The 27,738-nt window shown below is 47.4% G+C and overlaps 1 protein-coding gene across 3 annotated transcripts; it reads right to left on the bottom strand.

The window, feature by feature from the left end:
• Nucleotides 1–56: 56 nt before the first annotated feature.
• On the bottom strand, nt 57–26,575 carry NAA60 (N-alpha-acetyltransferase 60, NatF catalytic subunit). 3 transcript variants are annotated; one of them, XM_079781497.1, is made up of 7 exons: nt 26,390–26,575; nt 9,390–9,505; nt 7,891–8,020; nt 5,155–5,251; nt 4,226–4,480; nt 2,746–3,024; nt 57–1,455 (listed from the first exon to the last, which is right to left on the bottom strand). In XM_079781497.1, exons 2-7 carry the CDS (start codon nt 9,497–9,499, stop codon nt 1,391–1,393), a joined length of 936 nt encoding a protein of 311 aa, XP_079637623.1. In that variant the 5' UTR covers nt 9,500–9,505; nt 26,390–26,575; the 3' UTR covers nt 57–1,390. The 3 variants fall into 3 exon arrangements, with proteins under 3 accessions (XP_079637623.1, XP_079637624.1, XP_079637625.1); XM_079781498.1 differs by lacking the exons at nt 7,891–8,020; nt 26,390–26,575 and adding an exon at nt 8,071–8,233; XM_079781499.1 differs by lacking the exon at nt 57–1,455 and having other exon boundaries at nt 2,785–3,087; nt 4,246–4,480; nt 26,390–26,565.
• Nucleotides 26,576–27,738: the final 1,163 nt, after the last annotated feature.

Genomic DNA, 27,738 nt, shown 5'->3' with positions numbered 1-27,738 from the left:
GTCCCAGCAAGGGGGCAAATCCCCCAGGAATGGCCCAAAGTGCAAGACAGGATGTGACCAATTAAAGTCTGTTTATTCGTTTGTAATCAGACAGAACACTACAATCTGTTCAACACTGGGCTAGACACTGCCGTGATTAGGGGCAAGGAGGAAGGGGCAGGGCAAGGCCTCGGCTCAATATGGAAGTCCAAGGCAGAACCTTCTGGAAGACTCTTCCCTTACCCCGTGGGGCAGAAATAAAAACCACATGATAACCGTTGATTCAGATTAGCGAGGACACTGAGCTGGGCCTCAGCTCAAAGTCAATGTCAGCACGGAGTGGGGACCAGTCAGTGAGTGTGAAGTGGCCGAGGAAGGAGAAGTGGTTTTCCTGCGCAGGCCCGCCTTCATCTCGAGAAACCCCTTCCCCCACCACAAGGCCAGAGGAGCCCCTGGGCTGGGAGTTCTGAGGGAGGGAAGGATGCCAATCCGAGGCCCCTTTGCTTGGTTGTCCCACCTTCTCCTCCCACTCAGACTGGTGCACTGTGGCGACGGCTCCAGGACACTGCAGCAATGCTGGGCGTGACTCTGCCAACCCCCTTTACTCTGGAGGGCGGGCAGGGAGCAAGCAGCTTTGGGGGATAGGGTGGAGGGAACACCAGAAGCAAGTGATGTCCACATGCATGCTTCCTGGCACTGACAGCCTCTTCTGTCTCTGTTCCCAGAGGCTGAGGACCACAAGGCAAGCGACTGCCCCCAGTCTCAAAGACCAGGTCCTACTTGATCAAACACCACTCAATTCTTCTTGTCTGCATCTGGTCAGGCCTCAGAACTGCATCTCACGGAACTGGGGGGCCAGAGGGGGGCCCTTAGGACCCTCACCAGCACCTGTCCTCAGCCCAGCTCCCTGCGGCAGTTCAACTGAACGGCACATCCAGCATGTGATAGGTAGTTCCTCGCTTTCTGACCCAGCAGGACTGCCAGCAGAGGAGTGGGAAACCTTCCCATTATCTGACCACCATGCCAGGGAACCAAGCCCCAGAGCTCTGTGCTTGGGTGAAAAGCCTCTCACCACTCGCCAGCCCCTCCTGGGGAGGTAGGGGCTGCTCCTGCCCCCCAGGCTTCTGAGGGCTGGTTCTTTACAAGGGTTTGGCGTTCCCTTTATTTCACCCTTTCATTGTTCTGAGGCTCCTGTGTCTTTAGGGCCAAGTCTATCAGTAACACTTGAGCTCCTCCCTCCGAGGAGTTAATTCCGGCTTTGGAGGAAGGATTTGGATGGAACAGGCAGTGCAGGGGAAGAGGCCAGTGAGGACGTGCAGGGAAGGAAGCCCACTCCTGCCTCCATACTTCCAGGGCAGCAGAAGCAACTGGCCACAATGAACACTGTGGCCAGCCTATGAGGCTGGTGCACTCACATGGGGGCCAGGCCAAGGCAAGGGCAGAGGTTTCCAGAGCAGGAAGGAGGGCTGGAAGAGCCTGCAGGAAAGAGAAGAGGGAGCAGGGGTGAAGGTCTCCACAGAAACACTATGCCCACACTATGTCCGGCCTAGGAACCCACTGCTGGCCCTGGGTGCCCCTGAAGGGTGAACCCTTCTCTAGGCCCAGAGTCCCTTTTAGTGACATCTGGATTCCTCAGTCCAGGCACAAATCAAGGCACTGGGCATGCCAGCCCAGGTGGCCATGGAGCATGCTGTGTGAGCTTGGCTCAAATCAACAATCTGCTCTCGGCCATGTCCAAGCATAAGCGGATGAGCCCCGGGGTCCCCATGACCCTTTCCAGCTCTGGTGTTCTGTGAGGTCTGAGAGACTGGCTGGCTCCCCATAGTACTCATGGTGTTCAGAAGTGGCCATGTCTATATCTTTATGTCTGTATAGGTTTATATGCATACAAATATGTTTGAAAAAAGGTTTACCAAAATATTAGTGGTTTTCTCTCAGTGCTGAGGTTTTACTTTTTTCTTCACTTTTCTATATGGTTTGAGTTTTAAAGTAATGTCCATGTAACAATGTTTATAATCCTAATAAAAATAAAGCTATTATTTTGAAAGAAAGAAAAAAAATAAATAAAGAAGTGGCCATGTCTGAATAGAGCCCTCATCTATAAGGTGCCCACCTCAGGGAACTTCATTGTGAGCTGATGACGCCGCTGGTGTTAAAGCTGACATCAGCTCCAGACACCCCTTGGAAAGGTAGTAAGTGGCTATGGATGGCGGGGTGGGGGCAGAGAAAGGGCTTGATCTTTTGGTACTTTTTCCATTTCTGTGAATGCATTATTTTTTTAAAAGTTGTTCAAGGGAAAAGATGAAGTTCTGGGCAAGGGCTCAGGACTCTGCTTTCCTCCTTCAAATTTCTTTTATTTATATATAAAACATAATATTTCATTTATATATAAAATATATATTTTATTGATTTCAGAGAGGACGGGAGAGGGAGAGAGATAGAAACATCAATGATGAGAGAGAACCACTGATTGGCTGCCTCCTACCGGGGATCGAGCTCATAACCCAGGCATGTGCCCTTGACCGGGAATTGAACCTGGGACCCTTAGTTCACAGGATGACGCTCTATCCACTGAGCCAAACTGGCTAGGGCAATCCTTCTTCAAATTTCTGAGAGTTGCTCAGGTACTACCTCAGCCCTTAGGGCAGCAGGTGCCTATCCAGAGCCTTCTGTTTTTATTGTCGGAAGCGCCAGGCCCTCCCTTTCTCAAGACCATCATCCCAGTCAGTTCTGATCCCTTTTTCCCCACCACCTGTTCTGGCATACCTGTTGGAGACCGGGCATACCCGCCCCACGACGCTCTGCTCCCGAGCCCATGTAGCACCGGGCCTGCAGCTGGGGCAGGTGATGGGCCAGCTCCTCTGCAGAACACAGTTGAGGTCAAATGGCCAGGAAGGTGGGCTCCGCAGGGCGTTAAGGGGTGAGACCTGTTGGAGACTGCCTGGCTGGCATCACATGGTCCGGCTGTATTCAATGCCGCCCTTGGTGGAGATGCTTGACCATGGCAGGAAGCTGCAGAGCAAGCTGTGGGCCTGGCGGTAAATCCTGTGTGGGATGGAGCAGGGGCTCAGGTTTGCTAGAGCAGAACCCAGGTGCTGGATGTAGTCCGTGGGACGCTGTTAAGGAAGACTACAACTCGCCTTCCCTGCCCACACATCCCTGGAGTGGCACTGTCAGCAGAGGCCCAAACAGCAACCTGCAGGACTGAGTGCAGATAGCATGCCATTCTCAAGGGAGGCCAAAAGTCCGCTTAGCCTCTGCAGAGTGCTGGAAAACCTCCATAGATGGAGGGGCCTCCACTATGCAAAATAATAAAGGGCAGCATGTGGGTACAAAAGGACCTTCCAGGTGAGGCCTCAGGCACATGGACACCCAGACTAAGGTTAACAGACAGGGACTGGGTGCTGCGGGGAGGGGTAAATCAGAAGAGCAAGTGTTCCTGGTCCTCCCCCTACCCTCAGTCCTCAGAGGGGCAGGGCCTCATTCCTGTGACATAGAGGGGTCAACAGTGTTAAGCCCTTAGCACAGAGACCCATCTTCACATGAGCAAGGAGACCTGTGGGCTTTGTACCACATCTCTCTTTCCCGTTTATTTCCTTATGAAATGGATAAATCCTGGACTCATGTATTTACTAGTATTTACACACAGATACATGTACACACAGTATTTTCTGGGCCACACCCTAGGACTATTAAGAAGTCTTCTAGCCTCCCTCTTACCTGTTTAGGGCCAGAGACAGTTAAAAGGGAGGGAGCAGGGATGGGACACACCACTGAGTCACATACCCTACATTCTGGTAAGAAAGGTTTGAACTAAGTGTTCAAAATAGCAAACAACTCTTTCACCTCCCTTATTTGCTTTCTCCCCTGCCAGCATGCAGGCCCCACCAGGTCAGGGGCTTTGTCTATTTTGTTCACTGTTGTAGCCCCCACATACCAGGTACAGGAGACTCTCAACCAATACTTATTGGGTAAATAGATGGACGAATGGATGGGTGGATCTTGGACCAGGAGGATTAAAAATCCACCCCTTGTACTGGGCTCAAGTCCAGGGAACAATGAGTGCCAGAGCATGTCTGCTTTCCCAATATCTGCAACCAGACCATCAATTCCTAATATATGCAAATCAGATCTACCCACAACATCATCTCATCAGGAAAAAATGCATCCTGTGAGCTTGGCTTTGTGAATGTCATCTGAAAGCAACCACAGCTTCAGCTGATGCTAGGAAGCCACAGTCTCTCACCCCTGAGAAGAAAAGGATATAAGATGGTCCAGGGAGGGTGGCCACCATTGATGTAGAGGACATAAGTGAAGCCATCTTTGAGGACCCCACGGATGGAATAGTAATAGGGGAGATAGTGGTGCTGCTTGAAGTCTCTGTTTTCGTAGAAGTTTATTGCTGTGTTGTTGGTGGTGAGGACGTGCAGGTAGATGGCTTTGCAGTGGTCCTGGGCAGTGGTGGATATGTGATCCTTTAAACTCTCAAGTAAAAGGGAACCTGTAGGCAAAGAGGCAACAGTCACACATGGCGGGGCAGGTGAGGAGAAAGCATAAGGCAGACAAGGAAGTGACCTTCTCAGAGATCTCTACAGATCTCTCCGCCATTGTATCAAAGACTTCCCATAACCAGCCACTGTCAAAGTCCCTAAACTCCCACAGCCAGACAGGGCCTGTTAGCTGCTGCATAGTTCCCTCCAGGGGCTGAATCCACAGGGGAGATTCACTAGCCTTTCAGGCAACAAAAAATGTAAACCTAAGCCCAGGAAAATGTGGAATGGCAGACCTGGGTTACAATGAAGACTCTGCTGTGGCTGAGTGGGATGGGAAGTTGGAGACATAAAGATGGCATGGCACCCTGGATGTGACAGGAATCTGATCCATAGGAGCTAGGACTGTTTCATCAATTATGTTTTCTATTCTTAATCAAGCATACCTTGTGACCAGATATAAGTTGTGTGTGTGTGTCAGCAGGTGTGGTTAAAAGATGCCCATTCTGTAATGAGGACCTTTGGGAGCTGTTAGTAATCTGATCTTGTAAGCTTTGGGAATGAGGCCATACAGAAAGACCTGGTAATGTGTGGAAAGAGCATGGCTGAATTGAAGGTCAACAGGGCAGTGGGTGGTGGTGGTGGAGTGTATATGCCAAAAATCATTATTTCAACCGCCCCTTACCTATGCCGTGCTTTCTGAATTCCTTCACTACTCCCAGACTTAGAATGTATGCAACTTGTGTGTCAACAGAGAAGTTGGAGGCTAGAATATCTCCATCCTAAAGAAAAAGTCAGAAATAAAGTCAGGTTCACAGTTGAGGCACCCGGTCCCACTGCAGAACATATCTCATGTGCTGCTTTCCCAGCCACAACACCTGGGGGGCCACTGGAGCAGGAAGAGATAGAACAGAGAATAATGGAGAGTCAACACCGTCCCATGGAAACAAGGGGCTGTGGGCCTTTCTGCTAAAATAAGAACACTCACAAAAAGTCGCTTCTCTTTGGAAGGGTGGTAGACCACACAAGGAAGGACACTGATACCAGACAAGTGTAGCTATGATGGTAAGAAGGAAATGACCATGCTGTGTGGGCATTAAATGGTGCTCACACGTGTCAACTGACACACCAAGAGATCAAACAGCCAGACAAACACAAAGTTTTAAAAGTTTAATTAGTCCTGTGGCCTGTGTGACTCAGCTGGTTGGGCATTGTCCCGTGCAAGGTTGCCAGTTTGACTACGTCACACACCCAGGTTGCAATCTTGATCCCAATTAGAGGATGTGCAGGAGGCAGCCTCTCATATCGATGTTTCCTTCTCTCTCTTTCCTCCTTACTTTCTCTCTAAGTATCAATTTTTAAAAATCTTTAAAAAAAAAGTTTAATTAAAGGATCATGTGCTGCCCCCAGGTGGTCTTAGAGTACAGAGGGTGAGGAGTCTGGTGGCCTCTCTGCTGTCCACACCAGGCAGAGTGTTACACCAGGACCCACCAACCCTTGTTGGTCTCTTGGTTCAGAGATAAAATTCTGGACTGAGAGAGTTGTGAATTCAACCATCATGAGGTTCTGATGTTCTTCTACTTTGTAAAGAAGAAGGCTTGGTGGATTCCCCCCATGGAAAGAAAGCTTGGTGACTTGGCCTCTCTCATCCCTATCCACTGTTCACTGAGTGGCTCCCGTATGCTGGGCATGGGTTGGCCTGTCCCTGCCCCTACTCACCACTCTCCTGACCCTGACCCCGGCACTCCATATTACAGTTAAGCTGGACAGAGGCAAACTCAGTCTCAGGGAGGCATCCTTATTGCTCTTGTTACTTGAAGCCCATGGAAGGGTCAGGAAGGTAAAGCAGGTACTTCATTCCCCAGCTGATGTCTTCTGACAGCCCCTGCTCTCTTTCCTCGGTGTTGAATTCATTCTGCCTCTCAGCGGGGGCAGAGAAAGTGCCAGAGTGCAAAGGCTCTCTTGATATCCAGGCAGTAGAAGGAAAGGGTTCCAATCTCTGCCCTCATGGGAAAACGCACACATTCAAAGGAGTTCAGAGATCTAGTCACCATATGTGTGGGGCTGGACAGTTGCTGGGGGCACATAGGAAGAGCTTCATAGAGAGGGTTTTAGAGAACAAGTCAGGGGAGGGGAAGGTGGAACAGTTTGTTCTGTGAAAGAGCAAAAAGATGTTGATGCTTGCTGAAAACGCCAATGTTTCTTTTTTTGCTGTATCTTAGCACAGAAAAATGGAAGAAAAAAACTCAGAAGAAAGCTAAGATAGAAAAGTTACTCTTAAAAGAAACCAACTTTGCCAGAATCTAATTATAGGCAAATTAGGGTAGACCTGAGTGGGTTGGGTCTTTAAAAGGGAGAGAGATCCTCCTAGCTAGCTCAGTGGTTGAGTGTCAACCTATGAACCAAGAGATCACGGTTCGATTCCCAGTCAAGGGCACATGCCCAGGTTGTGGGCTCCATCCCCAGTAGGGGGCATGCAGAAGGCAGCCAATCAAAGATTCTCTCTTATCATTGATGTTTCTATCTCTCTCTCCCTCTCCCTTCCTCTCTGAAATCAATAAAAATATATTTTGAAAAATAAATAAATAAAAGGGAGAGATAGCCTTCTTGTACTTTTAAATAAATAGCCTCAAGCCAAACAGATAGAAGCAGGTGCCAGTTGGTGGTGGGTTTTTTCCCCTCCATGGAGTAAATACCCATGTATAAACGCTACTCAGTCACTTTATAAGATGACCAAAATCATTAGGGAGAATGTGTGTGTTTTTTAATTTATTCTGAAGATCTAATGGTCTTTTTTTTTTTTTTTTTTTTTTTTTTTTACGTGCCCTTGACTGGAATCGAACACGGAAACCTTTGATTCACAGGCTATCGCTCTATCCACTGAGCCAAACTGGCTAGGGGTAGGCAGAATCTTGATGCAAGTCAACCACATGGAACAATGTGTTTGTGACCATAACCTCGCATTTTACATTTAGAGCAGGACTTGGTAACTCAGGGTCCAAAGACTCTCCGGGGTTCTTAGATAGATCTTGGCGGGGTCTATGAAGTTGAACAGGAAAAAAAATATTTGTTTTTACTAACCTGTAACTAGAACTTAGCATTTCCTTTAACAAATCACAGCAGTATTAGCAGTTTCTGTGACACTGTCACCAATACAAATCACAGACCCTTACAACTCTGCAGATTCTCAGTGAATCTTTTACACCCCCTCCCAATTTCAAAATGACAGACATTAGAAAGAAGCCTGCAGTTAGGACGTGTTACTTAATGTACATATGACTGTATTACATACAGACAGAAAGAAACCACTTGGATCTGAGTCTCATACATGGTCTGGGCTCCTAAGAGAAAGAGCCATAGAGCAGGCAGCATGATTCTGTCCCAAGGGCCTGGCAGCCCCATCATCACCACACATACTTACCTCCTTGTGTATCTTGGTCCTACTTTTTATTTCAGCTACTATCATTCCTACAATGGTACCCCTGTAGGTTGCAGCAAGGGAAAAGAACTTCTTGTTGGAGGTGATGTCACGATACCATGAGTCTGGGTACCTGAGGAGAACAAACTTAGGTGAAACTGCCAAAGGCCAAGTCCAACTAACCTCATGCTTCAGGCAGTGGACCCACAGGGGATTCGAGGCACCTCTGTCCATTGCTCCAGGATTGATAAGGAGCCTGCCCACCACTTAGTCTCCACCAAAGGGTATCATTCTCAGTGAATCATCATCTTAAAGCAGCAATCTATCCAGACAGGATGGGGGATTTCTGATGGAAAAATGATTTTACAAGATAAAGAGATAAGAGGGGGAAAACCTCCCATGACATTGTCTTCCTGAGAGCAGTACCTGTAGGGGCAGCTGGAAGAGTTCAAACTCAAGACCCAAGGGGAGCAGAAAAGAGAACGTTTCATGCAAAGCCCTATGACACAGTGATGAAAGACAGATGACTCAGCCCCAGTAAGGAGTTTTGGTGAGGACACAGGACATTCTGGGTTTTATTGGTCTGTGGGTTTGGGACATAACAAGTTAGTCCAGATGCCTTTCCTGAGACCAAGAGCTGGAAGAGGGTGGAGACACAGTGGAGAGGTGCTCCGCTCAGGTCTGCTCTGCAGAGGCCACTGACCACCCACCAAAAGGCTTTATGAGGCCTGGCATTGCCCAAGTTCCTCTCCTGATTGCAGTGGGTGAAACCTGAGGTTAAGACTCATAGAAACATGATGTTTAGCAGGACCTTGTTTATTTTTAATTTTTAAAAGTTTGCACTTATTTTTCTCACATCAAAAGCTCTATGTGCATATTATAGAAAAATGGAGGAAATACAGACAAGCAAAATAAAACAAACTTGTAGCTACTAATAATCTACCCATTCCAAAATACCAAAAACACTTTGCTAGATGGTACGTATCTTCATAGGCTTTTATCTTATGCATGTTTTCAAATAAAAGTGAAATTGTGATACATACAATTTTCTAGTCTGCTTTTTTCACTTAATATCTCATTAAAAAACTCTCCTTGTCAAGTATATCTTTAATGACAGATTTCACTTTTCCTAGTGAATAATATTTCATTTTCCCATGCACATACCCTAACATATGTCAGCCATTCTTTACTGTTAAGATACTAAAGTTGCTTCTCAACTGTCTGATTTATAAATAGCACTGCATCGAACATCTTTGTAAGTAAAGTTTCTCAGCAAAGCCCTTTTGGAGAACTCTTTGCATCAGGTAGTGAGATGGAAAGGATGTGATGGCCGTCAGGGAGCGGGGCCTGGGCTCCTCTGACAGGCAAGGTGACTCTGAGCCACCATGGCACCTCCAGGACATCCTCACCTTTGCACAAGCCTTCCAGCTTCATCAGATCCATGGGCATTACCCCACCCCTCCAATCTACAACTGTGGGGCGGAGGGCACCACTTAACTTACTCAATGGGGAACCAGTCGCCACAGAGATGCTTCACAGTGTCTATGTCATCGTGGCAGAGGAGGCGCAGGCTGACCTCGCTGAGGGCGTTGGATGGCACCACCTCTGTCATTCACACCTGCAGGGAGAGAGGTGGGGTCAGGAGAGTAGCCAACCTCCCCTAAACACCCCACCATCCCACAGATCCCATCATGGCACATTCACTTCCTCTTCCTCCTCTTAACCTGTGACGCAGGAAAGATGGGAAGACTAATGCCCCGCCATGGATGGTGGTCCCCTTAGTAACTGCATGAAGCTCACAATAATCCCCTGCACCAAGTGTCACAATCACCCCCACATTGCAGACAAGTAAACTAAGGCTTGGGAAGGGCTGGCAGGATGGGGACCTAGGGTCCCCTCACTGTTTACTTTGAACACTCCTGAACCCCCAGAGAGCAGCCTGCCTTTGGTCAGTTTTCTCTCTCCTCTCTGCCCCTCTGAGGTGCCCTCTGAGCACCACTCCTCCCTGGCCAGTGTCCTGTCTCCCTCACATCGCCATTTCTCCACTGCACAAAGCACACAACCCCAGCAGTCCAACTTCTCCCGACCTGGGCCAGTGGCCATCAACCCCATCAGAGCAGCCTGGGCAGGGGCCAATGACCTGCTGGATTTCCAGGAAAATTGGCACTTGCTAGGTGGGTCACTGCTCCTCCCTTATCCAGCAAACAAAACGCATGAGCAAAAAGAGAGAGGGAGACTTGCAAGACACTAGAGGTTCAAATCAGGGTCAGGAGTTACTGACAATTATTTTAAATCAGGAAACTACATTCAGCCCAGGTTGCTGATGGAGCAGCTGCCCTTGTTCTAATTAAGATAAGACAAGGAAGCAGGAAGGAAAGCCAAATATTAGACTCTGACAAAGGGAACACCGGAGTCTTTCTTCTTTATGTTGAAAACTGGTAGTAAAAGGCAAAGGACCATGCATTTACTACATCTTTTTAGCATAACTGTGTAGTTCATCCTTGATGGATGAGAAAAAATTCTTCCTATAGAATAAAAGAATGAAAGCCAATACAAGTAGAAATAATGATAGAATTGGAATGTCATCACTTTGAAAGTGCTGATGAAAATAAATGAATCAAGCAAGAATTATCAAAGGCTTTTAACCACACAGTGGAGGGAGCAGGTGTGAGGCTGGAGGCAAAGTACCTGCACCCCCAGGACTTACCAATCACCAAGGAAAAGCCTTTCAACCTCAAGATCCTGCAGTCACAATTCCCCCAGTAATGGAGCCCAGCTTCTCTGACCAGTGCCATGCATACGCAATCCACAAAGCCTTCAGGTTTCCACCTAAAGTGCTGGGCCTAAAGCCAGTTGTTCCTCCAGACATAACTTCACAACTACATATAATAGCCGGCACACAGGCATGTATATTCAACAGCATCATGACATCCAACAAACACAGAATGCTGATATTCTACAAGATGAGCAACCTGGTCTCTTCAAAAAGTCAATGATGCCCTAACTGGTTTGGCTCAGTGGATAGAGGTCGACCTGTGGACTGAAGGGTCCCAGGTTCGAATCCAGTCAAGGGCACATGCCTGGGTTGCGGGCTCCATCCCCAGTAGGGGGTGTGCAGGAGGCAGCTGATCAATGATTCTCTCTCATCATTGATGTTTCTATCTTTCTCTCCTCTTCCTCTCTGAAATCAATAAAAATATATATTTTTAAAAGTCAATGCCATTATAAAAACAAAAGTGGACTAAAAGAGACAAGAAGATCTATAACCAAATGTAATATATAACATCTCTACTAGAAAAAAAATCAAAACAACATTTTGTGGAAATTTAATTATGTACTAGAAAGCAAATAAAATTGCTATTAACTATCTTAGATGTGAAAGGTTATATGTGGTTATATAGAAAGTCTTAGGAGATGCATGATGAAACGCTCTGGAGTGAAGCATTATGAAGTCTAAAACTAACTTTAAATGGTTCAAAAAAAAATCTCAGCTTCTGCCCTGGCTGGTTGCTCAATGGTTAGAGCGCTGGCCCATGCACCAAAGGATCATGGTTGGATTCCCAGTCAAGGGCACATACCTGGGTTGCAGGTTTGATGCTGGGGCCAGTCGGGAGGCAACCAATCTATGTGTCTCTCTCACACTGATGCCCCCCCTTCTACTTTCTAAAACAGCAGTCGCCAACTGGTGGTCCGCGGACCACTGGTGGTCCACGAGGTCCGAAAGGTTGGCAACCGCTGCTCTAAAAGCAATGGGAAAAAATATCCTCGGGTGAGGATTAACACAAAAAAAGAGAAAAAAGAAAAAGAATGGCTCCTTTGAGGGCCAGTCCTGGGCTGGCAGTCCCCCAAGGACCAGGTGCTGCTGGGCAGTCAGGCTGAGGACAGAAGCCCCTCAGGCTGGGTAGTGACAAGTTTGATGCTGTACCCTCTTCCCTTCATGGTACTAGCCAGCCGGGGGGGGGGGGGGGGGTTTGAGGGGGGGGCACATCTGGAGTGGGGCTACCTAGTGACCTTGAAGCAGACATGCGGGGGGCGGGGAGGTACTGTAGGAGCTCTGTGGCTCTGGAGCCACCTTAGGTTCCGTCTTTCTAGAACAAACTGGACTCCAAGGGGTGGGGACTGTGCCACCTTGACATGTCCCTCTGCACAGCATGGCTCAAGAGTTGAAATGAGAAGGGACCTGCTTTCTTCTCCTTTTTGTTTTTAGCCAGCACCTGGGCACTGACCACATGATGTCTGTAAAATTGGGGTGGGGGATAAGATGGGCACCCTCCTGTGACCCTGTTGGCAGCACTGGGTACCCTCACCAGGTCTGCAGGCCAAGGGGCTCTGAGGGGTATGGAATGGAAGCTCTTCAGGACAAGAACCAGAAGTGTTCCTGCCTGAGTCCTAGTGGATCCCTACAGATATTAGGTCCGGAAGAAGCTGAGGTACCTCTACCAGCTACACCTTAGAAAGGAGCAGCATTCCAGTAGGCACCCTGCTAGAGAAGACTAGCTGCTTAGAAGGGAACAAAGCTGGTCTCTGGATGCACGATCTTGATGGAACCTCTGAGAGCTGAGCTGACCCAGACAAGTCTCTCTGGGCAGAGATGACAAAATAAGGGCCATCACAAAAGTTAATGTGAGAGGCCTGTTGAGAAAGGGCAGGCCACAGGTGCTGGGCTGTGCTTATTTAAATGAGTTCTTAGTTCCAAACACAAAACCAAACCAAAACACCAACCAAACAAGAAAATACCCCCAGACTTGGCAAATCTGGTCTTTCCATGTCACCTGTTTTTTTCTTTTCACTGGGATGTGCCTTCAGAAACCAAGATACTGTCTGGTACAATGTCTTTTAAACAGCTTGACTACCTGGTCCCTACACAACAGCGCCGTTCCAATGCTCAGCACCCCCTTCCATGGCCAATGCTCCAGCCCCCATCCTCGATGGCACCCAGGACATTCTGGTGAGTGTGACCTCAGGGACCTCATGCTGCCTAAGTGGCTACCTCTTAGGAAATGGACTGGTCAACAAAAAATGTTAAGTCCTGCGTTTTTCATGCATCAATACTATCCAAAATATATCTTAGCGGTCACTGGCTTAGAGGTGAATCTCCTGTCATCCTGGATAAAGGGCTGTTTTGCTCCACAGAACATGACTGCACAGGTTCAAGGGGTCCACCCACCAAAAGCAGGATGGAGTCCAGCACATCACATTCCCCAGTAGGAAACACAGCTTCCCTGGAGATTTCTGCACAACCCCCACCTCTCAGGCAATAATCTCTTTCCCTACAAAGGGAACAAATTCCACTCATACACACAAATCCTCTAAAAACTGAAAGTGGTGTTAGGTATGAGAATAGCATGTGGTTATGTAGAAAATGTCCATATTCCTTAAGAGATGCACACAGGATATGTAGGGTGAAATGACAGAATGTTCTGGAATTTCATTCAGTTGGAGAAGTGCAAAATATTAATAACTGTTGAATTGGATGATGGGTATGTCAAGTGTATGTTTAAAAATATTCCTAATCAAAATTAACCACCAGGAAGGAGAACCAAGATGGCGGCATAGGTAAACACTTGTACTTGCTGCCTCTCACAACCACATCAAAATTACAACTAAAAGACAGAACAACTATCATCCAGAACTGCGAGAAAGCTGGCTGAGTGGAACTACTACAACCAGAGAGGTAAAGAAGAAAGCGCATTGAGACTGGTAGGTGGTGCGGAGGCGCGGAACGGACTGGCAGCCCAGTGCAGTGCTTTTCATCGGAAGGGAGATAAAAGCTCCCGCGTGCTTTGAACGCCAGTTCCAGGAGAGACTCTGGGGGACCCAGACACATACGGAGATAAACTGGACTGTCTGGCATCGGGGCAGGAAGGTGAGGGCAGCTTTCTTTCAGACGGAGGTGCTCACAGCAGTCATTGTTCCTGCACTGGGACCTCTCGGGTGCAGGACTGACTGGCAGCCATTGCTGTTTGCTCTGCCCCGGTGATTCCATGAGACCCCGCCCCACCCAATTTACAACCCGACCCAAGCTGTGCGCAGCAGCTTTTGCATACCAATGGCCTGTCCTTTCTCAGCCTAAAACCTGTCAAGCAGGCAGCAGCTGGGTCAGGGAGCCCCAAAGCTATCAAAAGAAGGCTCAAGGCCAGCAGCAGCAGCCTGCCTTGCTTCACAGCTGGGCCTCGTCTGGGCACCTCCAAACCCCATACAAAGAGGAGGAATCTGCAGATCTCTCTATAGCTCCTGCTGGGTGGCCTCAGGCAGTGGCTGACTTTGCACCTCCCTGGAGATCCCAGAGCCAGTGTACCCAGTGGTCAGTGTGAGACCATACCAGATTACAACTCTTCACATCCATAAGTGACACACTCAAGGGGAAGACTCAGTGAGCACCAAAGCCCCACTGAAGCAAGTCCTGCCCCATAAGGGTGTCTCCTACACAGCAGCTCTTCCATTGTAGACACAGCTGGTCCTCACAGCCCATTGGCCTGGAAGTCAATTCCTCCCAGTGATACAAACAGCAATCAAGGCTTAACCACAACAAGGCTGTGCACACAGTCCACAAAGGGGTGCACCAAGAGTGTCCACCTCAGGTGACTGGGGAGGCTGAGCCACTGGGTCCTATAGGACACCCACCACACAAGGCCACTCTATCAACCCCAGGAGACTTAGAAGCTACCCAATACATAGAAACAAACAGAGAAGCAGCCAAAATGTGGAGACAAAGAAACATGTCACAAATAAAAGAAATGAAGAAAGCAAAATACTGGATATAGAGTTCAAAACAACAGTTATAAGGTTACTCAAGAATCTTCTAGAAACCTCCGAGGAATTTAGTGAGACCTTCAAGGATCTTAGTGAGAATGCCAAAAAAAAAAAAAAAAAGGAAAAGGACCAGTCAGAAATTAAGCTTACACTGACTGAAATAAAGAATAATATACAGAGATCCAACAGCAAACTAGAGGATCCCAAGAATCAAATCAATGATTTGAAATATGAAGAAGCAAAAAACACCCAACCAGAAGAGCAAAAAGAAAAAAGAATCCAAAAATATGAAGACAGTGTAAGGAGCCTCTGGGACAACTTCAAGTGTACCAACATCTGAATTATGGGGGTGCCAAAAGAAGAGAGAGAGCAAGATACTGAAACCTATTTGAAGAAATAAGGACAGAAAACTTCCCCTACCTGGTGAAAGAAATAGACTTACAAGTCCAAGAAGCGCAGAGAACCCCAAACAAGAGGAACCCAAAGAGGACCACACCAAGACACATCATAATTAAAATGCCAAGGGCAAAAGACAAAGAGAGAATCTTAAAAGCAGCAAGAGAAAAACAGTTAGTTACCTACAAGGGAGTACCCATACAACTGTTAGCTGATTTCTCAACAGAAACTATGCAGGCCAGAAGGGAGTGGCAAGAAATATTCACCAAAGTGATCTACCCATATAGTGGATATTTAGTACTGACACCTGCTACAACGTGGATGAACACTAAGAACATGATGCTGAGTGAGGAAAAGGCCATATAAACTTATGATTCCATTTATATGAAATGTTCAGAATAGTCAAATCCATAGGAATGGACAGTAGATTAGTGGTTGCCTACAGTTGCGAGGACTGTAGGGTGAGAGTGTGGGGTTTCTTTTGGAATGCTGAAACTGTTCTGAAATAAAATGTGGTAAAGGGTGCACAGCTCTGTGAATACACTAAAATTAGTGAATGATACACTCTGAATGGGTGAATTATATGGCATGTGGATTATATCCTCAATAAAGCTGTTAAAAACAAACACAAAACAGCCCCAATCCTGAGAATAAATTATTCTTTTGTGAGCAAAAGATTAAGAAAGATTCATTTTGAAGGAAGTCATAGTAAATTCCAGAAAGAATCACAAGTTTTCCAACCTGCACGTCAAACTGCAGGGACTCGTGCTGGTGCTGCATGGTGGGGCTCCTTTAATGGGGCTGGCCCAGATCCTGCCTCCCATGGGCTACCACTGTGCCAGGTCTGCTAGGGTGGGGTTGGGGTGCTCTGGGGAAGACGAGGCTGAAGATCAGGGAGGCTGGCAGGAGGTACAGACTCGAAGAGCTGCCAGCCCACCAAGGCCAACCTGTAGCTTACTCTGGATTTGGGCCAATTTTAATATTTCATATTCAAAGAAAAAAAAAGCTGTCATTTGCTTGGTGTAAGAATTGACCAAAGAAAGTTATCAAGTCTCAACTAACCACAAGTTTTCATCGATGCAGTCTTAGCTGCTCAAATATTTTGAGAAAGGAAAGATCATTCTCAGATTTTCCATAGCTAGGAAATCAACACAAACCACAAATCACCGGATAAATCTCAAATCAATTTTAAGCCCCAATGAGTGATCTATGCCAGGAAACTCCATATTGTCCTTTTCCCTGGAAAACCAGTTCCAGTGGTTCATCTGGGGCTTGACAGGCTCAAGTTAGCCCAAGAAACTGGGTGACTTGACTGTCCGCCCTCATTACCCTTGGCAGAGCTCCAGGTGTCTCATCAGCTGTGCCCCACAGTTTTGTTCTCAACCAACAGGAAATGTGCTCTGAGCTCCTCCTACAAAAAGGAGCTGCAGGACAGGATACTGTCAGCTCACTCTCCGTCCCTACACCAGAGCTGGCAGGACAAGGCAACTGGCAAAACCAGCCAGCAGAGCCAGGGTTTGGATGGCCACAGGTAGACCTGGGGCACCCGAAGAGCTAAAGCTGCTGCCCAGTCAGTAAGTGCTAAGATGCAAGGCCTTGACCTCCATGGTTGCCTGTGGCAGAGGACTGACTGCAAAGAGGCTGAGGGTGGGGCAATCCCTGGGGGGGGATGGAACTATTGTATATCTTGATGGCGGTGGTTACACACACAAACATATATGCACACATTAAAACTCATTGAGTACATTTTCTTGTATGTATGTTAACCTTTAATAAAGTTTATTTTAAAATATTAAAAAATCACTTTACAGTGAGGTTTGATAGCAAAGGAAGAGATCCATAATAAATGAGCATCTCTTATGCCCTGGGGTTTACAAATTTTTCCCCTAGTATCCTTGGGGAAAGCTCTTGTTCCCTCCCTGTTCAGCGTTCAATAAAAATACTGGGCTCCAAGAAATACAGCTATTTGTGGATTCTCACATCCCTATTAAAAGCACTTCCATATTTTCAAAGGCCAGTTCTTTAGATGCCTTGATTTAAAAATAGAAACATGTCACATTTAACTAAGGGAGAAAGCTGGATATTACAGTGCCTAATCTGTCCCAGCCCAACTGACAGTGGGTAGAGAAGGAAGGCACAGGAGGAGAATCTGGCACCTATGTGCCAGTGAAAGGCAGGAAGGCACAGGAGGAGAATCTGGCACCTATGTGCCAGTGAAAGGAAGAAATGGAGTCAGAGGAGGCAAATTTAGAGATGGTGGTGGTGCAGGTGGGAGGCGGGTATGGCAAGTGGCTAGTTTACCGCTGGAGGAGCAAGTCAGGAAACCCTTATGTAGCACCTGTGGGGACTCCACTTGTCCATCCTGAACCTTCCACCAAGTACTGATCTCTTATTGCTACCATTAGGGCTCAAGAGACAAGGATTCTGAGATTTGCTAGAAACAGGTGACAGTGAATGAAGCCAGAGCAGAGGCCCAGTATTAGGCCCTCTATTCCATCCTGAGCCCTAGGGTGCTGATGGGACAGCACCGAAGGCACAGATGCACAGGCCATCTCTTGGTGTACATTTTCCTACAGACACTGACATGTCTATATTACAACAGTAGGGACATATTGTACAGGAGAATTCTAAGTTCACTTGAGTTTTTTGAAACTTTATTTTAGAGAGAGAAAGGAAGGGGGAGAGAGAAACATTGTTGTTTCACTTATGCATTCATTGGTTTATTCTTTTAAAAAAATTTTTTTTATTGATTTCAGAGAGGAAGAGATAGAAACATCAAAGATAAGAGAGAATCATCGATTGGATGACTCCTGCTATCTCCCTACTAGGAATTGAGCCTGCAACCGGGCATGTGGCCTTGACTGGAATCGAACTGGGGACCCTTCAATCCACAAGTCAATGCTCAATCCACTGAGTCAACCCAGCTAGGGCTATCTTCCTTTCTTTTAAAAAATATATTTTTTTTATTGATTTTTTACAGAGAGGAAGAGAGAAGGATAGAGAGCCAGAAACATCGATGATAGAGAAACATCGATCAGCTGCCTCCTGCACAACCCCTACCGGGGATGTGCCCGCAACCAAGGTACATGCCCTTGACCAGAATCGAACCTGGGACCCTTCAGTCCGCAGGCCAACGCTCTATCCACTGAGCCAAACCGGTTTCGGCTATTCTTCCTTTTTAAAAAATTATTTTAATCCTCATCTGAAGATATAATATATATATATATATATATATATATATAGAGAGAGAGAGAGAGAGAGAGAGAGAGAGAGAGAGAGAGAGAGAGAGAGAAACATCAATATGAGAAATATGGATGAGTTGCCTCCCTCACGCACCCTGACCCCTAGGTATGTGCCCTGACCGAGAATTGAACCCGCAATCTTTTGGCATAGGGGGGACGAGGCTCCAACCAATTCACCCACCAGACAGGGCTTACTGGTTTATTCTTGTATGTTACCTGACCAGGATTGAACCCACAACCTTGGCATACCCAGATGACGCTCTAACCAACTGAGCTACCCAGCCTGGGCCACTTGATTTTTTAAGTAGAAACATGAAATTGCAAAGGTCAGGCTTGTAGTGAGAATTCTTCTCGGGGTTTCTTGGGTCTACATCATGTCCTTGGCCTTTAGGGGATTAGTGAGTGGAGCAATTCAAGGAGGGGCAAAAACTAGATTATCCAAGACCCAAATGAAGGGCCTGCTGGCTCAACCCTCAGCCCTTTTCCCCTTCCCCAAATCTCATCCTCCTGAGGCTGTCTGCACGCCTTGTCTTCCTTCTGTGCTGAAATGTCCTTTCTGGTCCCTGAACCCAAGGCTACTTTTTCCTGAGGACTCAGTGGTGGCTGCAAGGGGGTGGGGTCTGGATATCTGGGCATTCCCTCACCCACAACACTTCCTGAGCACCTCTGTATGCTCAGCCAGAGTGAAAGTGGAGGAATGGCTGCCAAGATGCCCCCAATGTCCACAGGAGCATTTTCCATCTCCCTGCCAAGTGCTGGGGATTCAGAATTTGGGGGCTCAGAATGGAATTGCTCCAGGTTCTGGAGGGGTTTCCTGGCATTGTCACAGGGCCCTCTACTCCCACTCAAGTAATAAAGCCAGAAGCAATCCTATTTGCAGACTGTATCCTGACACCAGAGGTCCACAGGGCCTCTCCCTTGTTCAAAAGCAATGCTTCTGGATCCCAGACAAACCACACTTAACTTTTAAAAACCACCCTTTCCTCTTAATGGCTTAAGAAGTGCTGTGGACCCTACCCCTGACCTCAGCAGATTTAAAGGCCAGCCATGACCACACTTCACCCTTCATCACCCCCAGAACCTTCCCCTTTCCTTCTCTTCTCTTACTTCCATAGGTTCCAAAGCGTCCTCCCTCCTTGCCAAGACTAGCCCAATCTCCACCTATGCTCTGGATGCCATGCCCTCCATGTGCTCCCAGACCCTGCAGGGATGCTGGAGTCACAATGACCCGGGGTCAAATCCCAGCTCTGATGTCCACTGAGACATCTCTGTCCTGCTCCATGCTTCAGCTTTTTTATCTTTCTCTGGGGAGACAAATGAGATGGCCACTTCCAATGGGCCACTCCAGTCCTTGGTCCAGCTCCTGTCTCCTCCCTCCCTGACTCAAGCACCCCCTTTCTCCAACATTTTCAACCTTCTCTTTTGCAAACTCCCTTCCAATGGGCTGTAAACACACCATGTGTACCCTCTTTTGGACAAGTCTCCTGCCACCTTCTTTTCCTTCACCTACAACACCACATTTGCTGCCACCTTCTTGCTTTATTCCTGCACCTGGCCCCCTTCTGCTCCAACATACCACTGGTGACAAACCAACAGCTTCCCCTCTGAAATCCAGCAGCCCTCCCTTGGGAATTGCCTCCCCTGTCTCTCTACAGCTCACACCTCAGTTGACTCCTCTTGAACCCCTGACTCCCTTCACCCTATGTCAAAGCACCACCCTGGTCCTTCCCTGGCACTCCAGGCTTCTTCTCAAATGAAGCACAAAGGAAGATTAGCACTCTTCCATAGCACAAGTATTAAAAACCATCAGGCCCTTGGGGAATGTGAAATTCTGCAGACGCCAGGTTTATTGGCTTGGACAGTGGTCGGCAAACTGTGGCTCGCGAGCCACATGCGGCTCTTTGGCCCCTTGAGTGTGGCTCTTCCACAAAATTCCACGTGCGGCCGCGCATGTACAGTGCGATTAAAACTTCGTGGCCCATGCGCAGAAGTCGGTTTTCAGCTCTCAAAAGAAATTTCAATCGTTGTACTGTTGATATTTGGCTCTGTTGACTAATGAGTTTGCTGACCACTGGGCTTGGACAACCCAACAATAAACTCCAAGCTCTTGTGTTTAGGATAGAGAGGGGAGAAAAGGAAAAATAAACCAGTGATGGGCACAGGACACTTCCTTGCTCATCAGTAAAATGGGTCAAGGGCTAAAAGGAGAGTGAGGGGAAACAGTGAGCACTCTTCATAGTTGGTCTGCAGAAAGGAGCAGCTGCTGGTGGGGACAGCGAGCCGTCTCAAGGAAGCCTGGGTTCCTTCCAAAACTTCAGTGTAGGAGGGACATGATTAATTTACAGGGTGACAAGAAACAAACACCCAGCACTTTAGTTCCAAACAGCCTCCCTCTTAAAACTCAAGCCATTGTGCTCAGAGGGGAGCCCGTATATTCGTGACATACAATTTAAGACACATCTCTTCAAGCATGAATTGACGATATGGAAGAATTCCATTTGCATGAAATTCTGAAATTGCTAAGGGAACTGATAGTGACGGAAATCAGATAGTGGGGTGGGGGACACTGAGATGGGGCATAGGGCAACTTACTGGGGCAATGATGATGTTCTATGTCTTCTTTGTGGTCATCAAACATATGGATCTGCTCGGTTAAGATCTGACCACTTGGCTGCATGTTAACTATACCTCAACTTTAAAAAGACAGGAACAGGTGGTTCCAGTGTGGTCCCAGCTCCAGACCATTCTTTCCTTTGGGCTAAAGATTCTGTCATCCCCTAAATTTCATACTGAGAATTCATTTAGTCTTTTATTTACCAAAATTGTATTGAAAATCCAGGCATTGCTCTAGATGCTGTGGTTGCAGCAATAAGCAGAGTCAGAAATCTCTGATTATATAGGCTAGAGGGGTATATTGGGGGACCAGGGTGTGTGCTTTCCTGCACTATTACCAAAATACTCACAGAAGCCACTTCTTTTGCTCAAGGATTTCCATGGCAAACAGCACATTAGTGAACACAAAAGGTGCTGGCAACTGAGCTGTGTAGAGAAGGGTTAATTCCACTGTGTGGAAGGTGCTCTCCAACCTGAGCCACAAGGAAAAAGGCAGGAGATCAATCCCCTTGCACTTCCCCCAAATTGCACCTAAGACCCAAGCAGTCCTACTAAAAAAATGAAAACTGTCAAATGTTGCAACATTTATCTTTTTTTAAAGTGTGGTAAAATATACATAAATTGTATCATTTCAACCATTTTAAAGTGCACAGGTTAGTGGTATTCACATTGTTGTGCTTAGTGGTACCTCTTAACTCAAAATGTCAACTGAGAAGGAAACCTTTCATTTCACTTAGTAGGAGACTTCCATCAAAGTCTCCCACAGATGTGGCTCCAACCAACATGGCGTTTTCGACTTCCTAGGAAGGCAGGTTTCCAGACCTGAGCATCTTTTCAGCGTGACAGAGGCCTCCATGCAGTTTGGGGCATCGTGCATTTTGGAGCGGTGCTTTTTAGCTTTCCATTGTGTCCAAGATAAGCTAGATCTTACTTTGTTTAAAATTTTATTTTACCATTTTGCTTTTTTACTTCATATTCACGGTAAAATGACCCGACGTGAAGGACAGGCTTTTGGGCCACTGTGCATGTGTACCACTTGCAAACCCCGATGCCCCTTCAGAAGGCATTTGGGCTAACCTTGGGCATGGCAGCCTGAGAGAATCCTCTCCTTGTCCTAAGGACGTACACCAGAGCAGCTGACAAGTTTCTATTGGAAGAAAGACTGGATTGTGGTGTGCCGCCCAAGGACAGTTTGCCTTTTTGGCCCCATTAGGTCAATGTCAGAACTAGAGAAGACAGTTCAGGTTGAGAGAGAGACTGGACGAAGAGGAAGAGCAGTGATAAGAACAGGACCCAGGAGGCTCTGAACTGGGGACCAGAGACATGAAGCCAAGGCCAGACAGACCCCGTGGTCCCCTCACCTGAAAGCTCAGCAGTCATCTTCCCGGAACAGACAATGAGGGCGCAGATGAGCCTGCGGGCCAGCTCACACAGTCACATGGGAAGATACAGCCAGAGTAAAAGCAGGTGACAAGTGGGGCATGGCCTGGATGGGCAGTAAGGATGGCCTGGTCAAGAAGTGCCTTTACCTGGAGGCTTTTCTTTTTTTGTTAATCCTCCCCAGACTTTTTTTTTTCCTATTGATTTTTTTTAGAACCAATGGAAGGGATTGGGGTGGGGGGGGGAAGGAGAGGGAGAGAAAACATTGATGTGGGAGAGAGACATCAATTGGTTGTCTGCTGCACATGCCTGACAGGGCCAGGGATCAAACCTCCAACCGAAGTAAGTGCTCTTGACTGGGAATCGAATCCGGGAATCAAGCCCAAGACCCTTGAGTGCACAGGCCAACGCTCTAACCACTGAGCAATGCTGGCCAGGGCTGCCTAGTGGCTTTTTAAGCTGGGATCTTGATAGGAGGCCATCTGAGAGGGCATGCCTAGAATATAATTCCCAGTTCAGTGAGCCAACTGGTTTGGTATAAAAAACAAAACAAACAATAATAAAATCACCTGTAATGACTACATTTTTGTGGGGTGGGAATCAAAGGGTAGTAAAATACCCAAGAATGGACCCCACCGGGGGCTCAAAATCAAGAGCAAATTGGTTCTCCCACAGAGAACTTCAATGGCTACAAGAAACCCTAACATTGTCTGGGGGGAGGGGTGGGTGAAATGGACAAGCAGCCTCTCAGTTTGAAAGGAAAAAGTACAGCAGCAGGGGAATCCGGTTTCAGAAACCCTGTCGGTCCCCTGGCTGCTGCCCCTCCAGCACATCAGCCCTCTCTACTTTTTTTCACCTTTTCCATCTCATTCTGCTGGGTTTTATTATGATTTTTAATCTCTGCTTCTCTGGGTTTACATTTAGGATCCTTCAGAGTTAAATAAAAGTTAAATATTTTTTAAAAATGGGTCAAATGTGGTATACATTAACACAGGATCATGAGGTAGACTTTTACACCAAAAATGATTTTTTGAAAAGTAATTCAACCTCCTGTCAGCATTTGCCTCTGGGGTTATGGCAGATGTCTGTGTTCTATGCCACTTAACTTCTGTTTTTCTTACAATGAGTTTGGGTTGCTTTTAGTATAAGAAAAAAAAATTTTTTCAGGTGGTAATGTAAAAATTGTGAACATATTTTTATATTAAAATAATCTCATGAGTTGTTTTTAATTAGTAATAACTTGGAAATTTTACACTGTCTCTTCAAGAACTGTAAGTAGAATAATTACCCATTTCGTCCCAAAATAGACTGTGCCAACTTTTAAACCCCATACTATTGGAATAACATGGCATTTTGTGCACCGATGCCAAAAATAAACAGATTCAAAGCTGTAATGAAGCAAAGAGGGGTGGTTGTGGATAAGGACACCGAACAGACTCGTACAAATATTTTAAAGAGTTCCTGTGAAGTCATTTAAAAAAGCAATTTTAATGACTACATAAAATTTAACTTTAAAAAATATAAGTTTTAAGACAACCACTTAAAAAAAAAAGGCTTAAAAAGAACATTCCTCCTTTTTTTTTGAGGGAAGGGCATGCTCTTTTAAATCTATTTGTTTTACTATGAACACAAAATAAGAATTCACATGCAATATAAAGCAAAATTTAGGAATCCCCTTCTTACTCCTTCCCCCCAAAATGACTGCTAATGGTCTCTTACCAGAAAATCAGTATTTTAAATAGAGAGGGCTTGTCTGGTAAGGAGCTTGAGGGGTCTTTTGTGGTGGTGGTGGTTCAACAGGTAGTTCATGACCAGTCATCAAGCAATGTACTTTTCTGTATGTATATTTCTTTTTAATTGATTTGAGAGAGAGAGAGAGAGAGAGAGAAGAAGGTGGGAGAAAGGGAGAGGGGGAGAATGAGATAAACACGGATTTGATGTTCCCTTATTTATGCATTCATTGGTTAATTCTTATATGTGCCCTAGCCATAGCCCCAGCCCCAGCTGTGTGGGGGCGTGGGGGGCGGGATCGAACTCCCAACCTTGGGGTATCAGGACGATTCTTCAACCAAGGGAGCTAACCGCCAGGGATTGTATGTGCATCTCAATGAAAGGGTTAAAAATAGGAGGCCAGAGAAAGTAACTTGAAACTAAGTATAAAGAGCAGCAAATATCTGACCAGCAAGACCTCTTGAATAGTTTACAACTAGAGTCAGAAGGAGTCATGTCTAAAAAGCAACAAGTTTGAAAAAGGTATCCAGCATCACTCCCAGGAGCTACAGAAATGATGAAACATTGTTGCGTTAACATACCAGATAAGAATTCATTCCAGTACCTGAGGGACAATTACCCACAGACTATTTTATAAAATGAAATTGCTTCTGTTATTTTCAAGATGGGCTCTTGGAAATAAGATGTAGAGATAGAGGAGCTACCACTTCAGGGAAGACACTGATAAGCAGTCAGCTTTCCCTTCAGGTTGGAGAGCTGTCATCAACCAAGTGAGACCTCTGGGCTGTTTCAGCAGGCAGAACTGAGAGCTCGGGGGTCTTCTCTACACTGTGTTCCCTGAGGCTGCTGCAACGTTTGGCTGCCATGCCCACCTGGTTTAAACACACCTCAGGCTAAGATACCAAACTGCTGCTAACAGGTACACTGAGGCTGAGAGAGGAGGCACAGGAGCCAGGACAGCATCACCCTTCTCAGTTCAGGTGTATCTTTTATCTCTCAAATCTCCTACCATCCAGGAATTTTCTTCCACCCAGGGCAGAGCATGCTGTTGCTTAGCAACTTCAACAAGTCATATCCCAAAAAGGGAATAGATGTGGCTAAAATAAACACAGTGACAAAATCACCGCAAGTTACAACTGGGAGGGGCTCAAGATAGGAAACACAGAGACTTTTTTTTTTACTCTGACCTGTTAACACCACACCATGCTCTGACTTTGTTGCTTGTAGGTTTTAACTGACTTGATAGAAACCCAGAGGAAGAATATGAATTCGGTTTTGCTTTCAGTCCCTTTCAGTTCAATGATGCTCAAGACTCCCCTTCTTCTCTGGTACTAGGGGCCACAGAACGTCTATCACTTATCTCCACATCACAAAATGCTAGGAGGATTGTGGTATTTCCGTAGATGACCTGGAGCAGCTGGTGCCGGTTCGGTCCATTAAACATTAACTAGGGGTTTTCTGTCTAGTTTTCTGGTAAAAGGTCTGCAACCCGAAGTGGTCTCTCCAGTTCTGACACTCCCAGTAACCATCACTTCAGGAACCACAGGGAACTACTGTGTGGGGCTGTTGATCCTTTCCTTCAGGACAAAGGACTCCTCCGGCTCGGCTCAAGGACTTGGCGGCGTGAAAACAGATCAATGGAGCAGCCAAGGTCCACGTTCATTGCAGAGCAACTCCTTGCCTCACCTCAGGTCCTGGGCTCCGTCACCCGCTGGGCAGGCACACAGGTACTTTTTAGGGGTGCAGCGAAGGCCCACAGCCCCCCTCAACATTTTTCCAGGGGGACAAACCACAGAAGTTACGTACGAAAAGGTACAGCTGAGAGAGGAAGACGCTGAGACGACCATACAGAGCCCCAGGCTTTCAGGAGTTCACGGGAGGGCCAACAAGTCGGCAAAAGAACGACAAACCGTCCAACAAGTACCGAAGCCGAGCGAGGAGGCGGCCAATCGTCCGACTGTGACCAGACCAGGCACGTCACCTCCGCGGGCAGCGAAGGGCAGGCCGCCCTCGGGTTCTAAATCTCCCCAACAGCTCGGCCTGGGGCACGGCACCGAGGCGCCCCCGAAGAAAGGGCCGCTCCCGCCTAGAGCTGGGAACTATAGGCGGCCCCTCGGCACCCCTAGGATCTGGGGCGCTACCCCGCCTCACCCCGCGGCCCCCTCCTCACCCCCTGCCGGCCGCGACCTCCTAGGCAGCCCCGAAACCCCGCGGAGATCTGGGCACCGACCGGCCTCCCTCCACGGGCCCGGCTGTCCCGCTCCCCACCAGGGCCCCCCGCGCCCCTGCCCGCCCCAACCCGAGCTGCAGCTCCTCCCCACTCACGACCCCCACCCCGAGCCGGGCCCGGCGCCTCCACCACAAGCCCGAGACCGGGGGAACCTCACCTCGGGCGGGAGCCGGCGGCAGCGGACGGTGCCGTGGGCTCAGAGCATCCTGGGGTCGCAGGGAGCCGGAAGTGGGGCCGCGCGGAGCCCGCAGCCAGTTATGTAACCGGCGGGGGCCGCAGCCGGGACTGAGGCGGCGGCCCACGGCACTTCCGGCTCCCTCGCTGGGCCGGCGGCGCAGACCGGAAGCCCATTGGCCACTAGCGTCCACACAGGGCGCCGCCTCCCCGAGGCTGACGCCGCCATCTTAGGAGTGGGCAGGCCTCCCCTGAAACCCGGTGGCGGAGGCGCGGGGACGCCGGTTGGGGAGCGTCTGCCGGAGCGAGGGAAGCTCCGAGAACCGAGCGGGGCGCCCAGACGAGGCGGGCAGGTCGGGAGATGGCTCACCACCCTCCGGTTCTTGCTGTCATTTCCCTTGTAGGGTTTGGGGCTTGCGCTGGCCGCTCCACCCCGCCCGTCGCCGGACACAAGCCAACAGCCAGAGGTTCGTCCCCGCCGAAAGGCAGGTCAGGGCTGTGGCTGTGTAAATGGGCAGGTGTCACTTGCCCTCGAGTTGCAGGAGGGTCTGTATCACAAGATCCAGGGAACTTTGTTGACCAAAATCTGATGTTAACTTTAAAGCCAGGAATTTATTATTTGCCTCTCAGTAACTTAAACAATGGTCCACATAGCCAACGAATGGAATAAAAAGGACCTGCTTACAGCCAAGGGCGACAATGACCAATCCTTAAAGGATTTAAGTCATATTTAGGAGAATAAACATCATCACAGATTAAAGTCTAAATAAAATAGCAGAAGTGTTAGAAGTGTTAAAAGTACATTGTTTAACATTTTGACAAGGAAATGGCACTTAAAGAGATGGTTTTATATACTTTTTATTGATTTCAGAGAGGGAGAGATAGAAACATCAATGATGAGAGTCACGGATTGGCAGCCACCTGCACACCCCCTGCTGGGAATAGAGCAGAACTCCAGGCAAAACCCAGGCATGTGCCCTCACCCGGAATCCAACTGTGACCTTCTGGTTCCTAGGTGGAGATGCTCTGAACCACATGGCACAGAGATTATAAGTTTCAAAGGTAATTGGCATACGTAGATCAAAGTGATATAAAACAACAAGGAATAGATCACCTACTCTCTACATATGTGTAGTTGCTGGTGGAATCCTGATTTATGTAAAATAACCTGTATTTATATTTACTTTTTGTAGTGTTTCTGTTAAGTTCCTTTTTTTAAAAAGGCTGAAAAATCACTTGAACAAAATGAAAATTAATATAATACTATTTACAACTCTGCAGACTTTTAGGTTTAAATACTGCAAACATGCTACTGTAAGCAAAAATGCTATA

This window comes from Cnephaeus nilssonii, assembly GCF_951640355.1.
Source record: "Cnephaeus nilssonii genome assembly, chromosome: 2".
NCBI lineage: Eukaryota > Metazoa > Chordata > Mammalia > Chiroptera > Vespertilionidae > Cnephaeus > Cnephaeus nilssonii.
Note: the sequence above shows the minus strand (reverse complement) of the source record. Positions and strands in the feature narration are given on the sequence as shown.

Excerpts from the sequence above, each read along its gene's own strand:
- NAA60 (XM_079781497.1), bottom strand. The coding sequence starts at position 9,499 with ATGACAGAGGTGGTGCCATCCAACGCCCTCAGCGAGGTCAGCCTGCGC. Across the intron at positions 8,021-9,389 it reads GGCGACTGGTTCCCCATTGA|GTACCCAGACTCATGGTATC; the intron begins GTAAGTTAAGTG and ends TGTTCTCCTCAG. Across the intron at positions 4,481-5,154 it reads ATTCAGAAAGCACGGCATAG|GTTCCCTTTTACTTGAGAGT; the intron begins GTAAGGGGCGGT and ends CTTTGCCTACAG.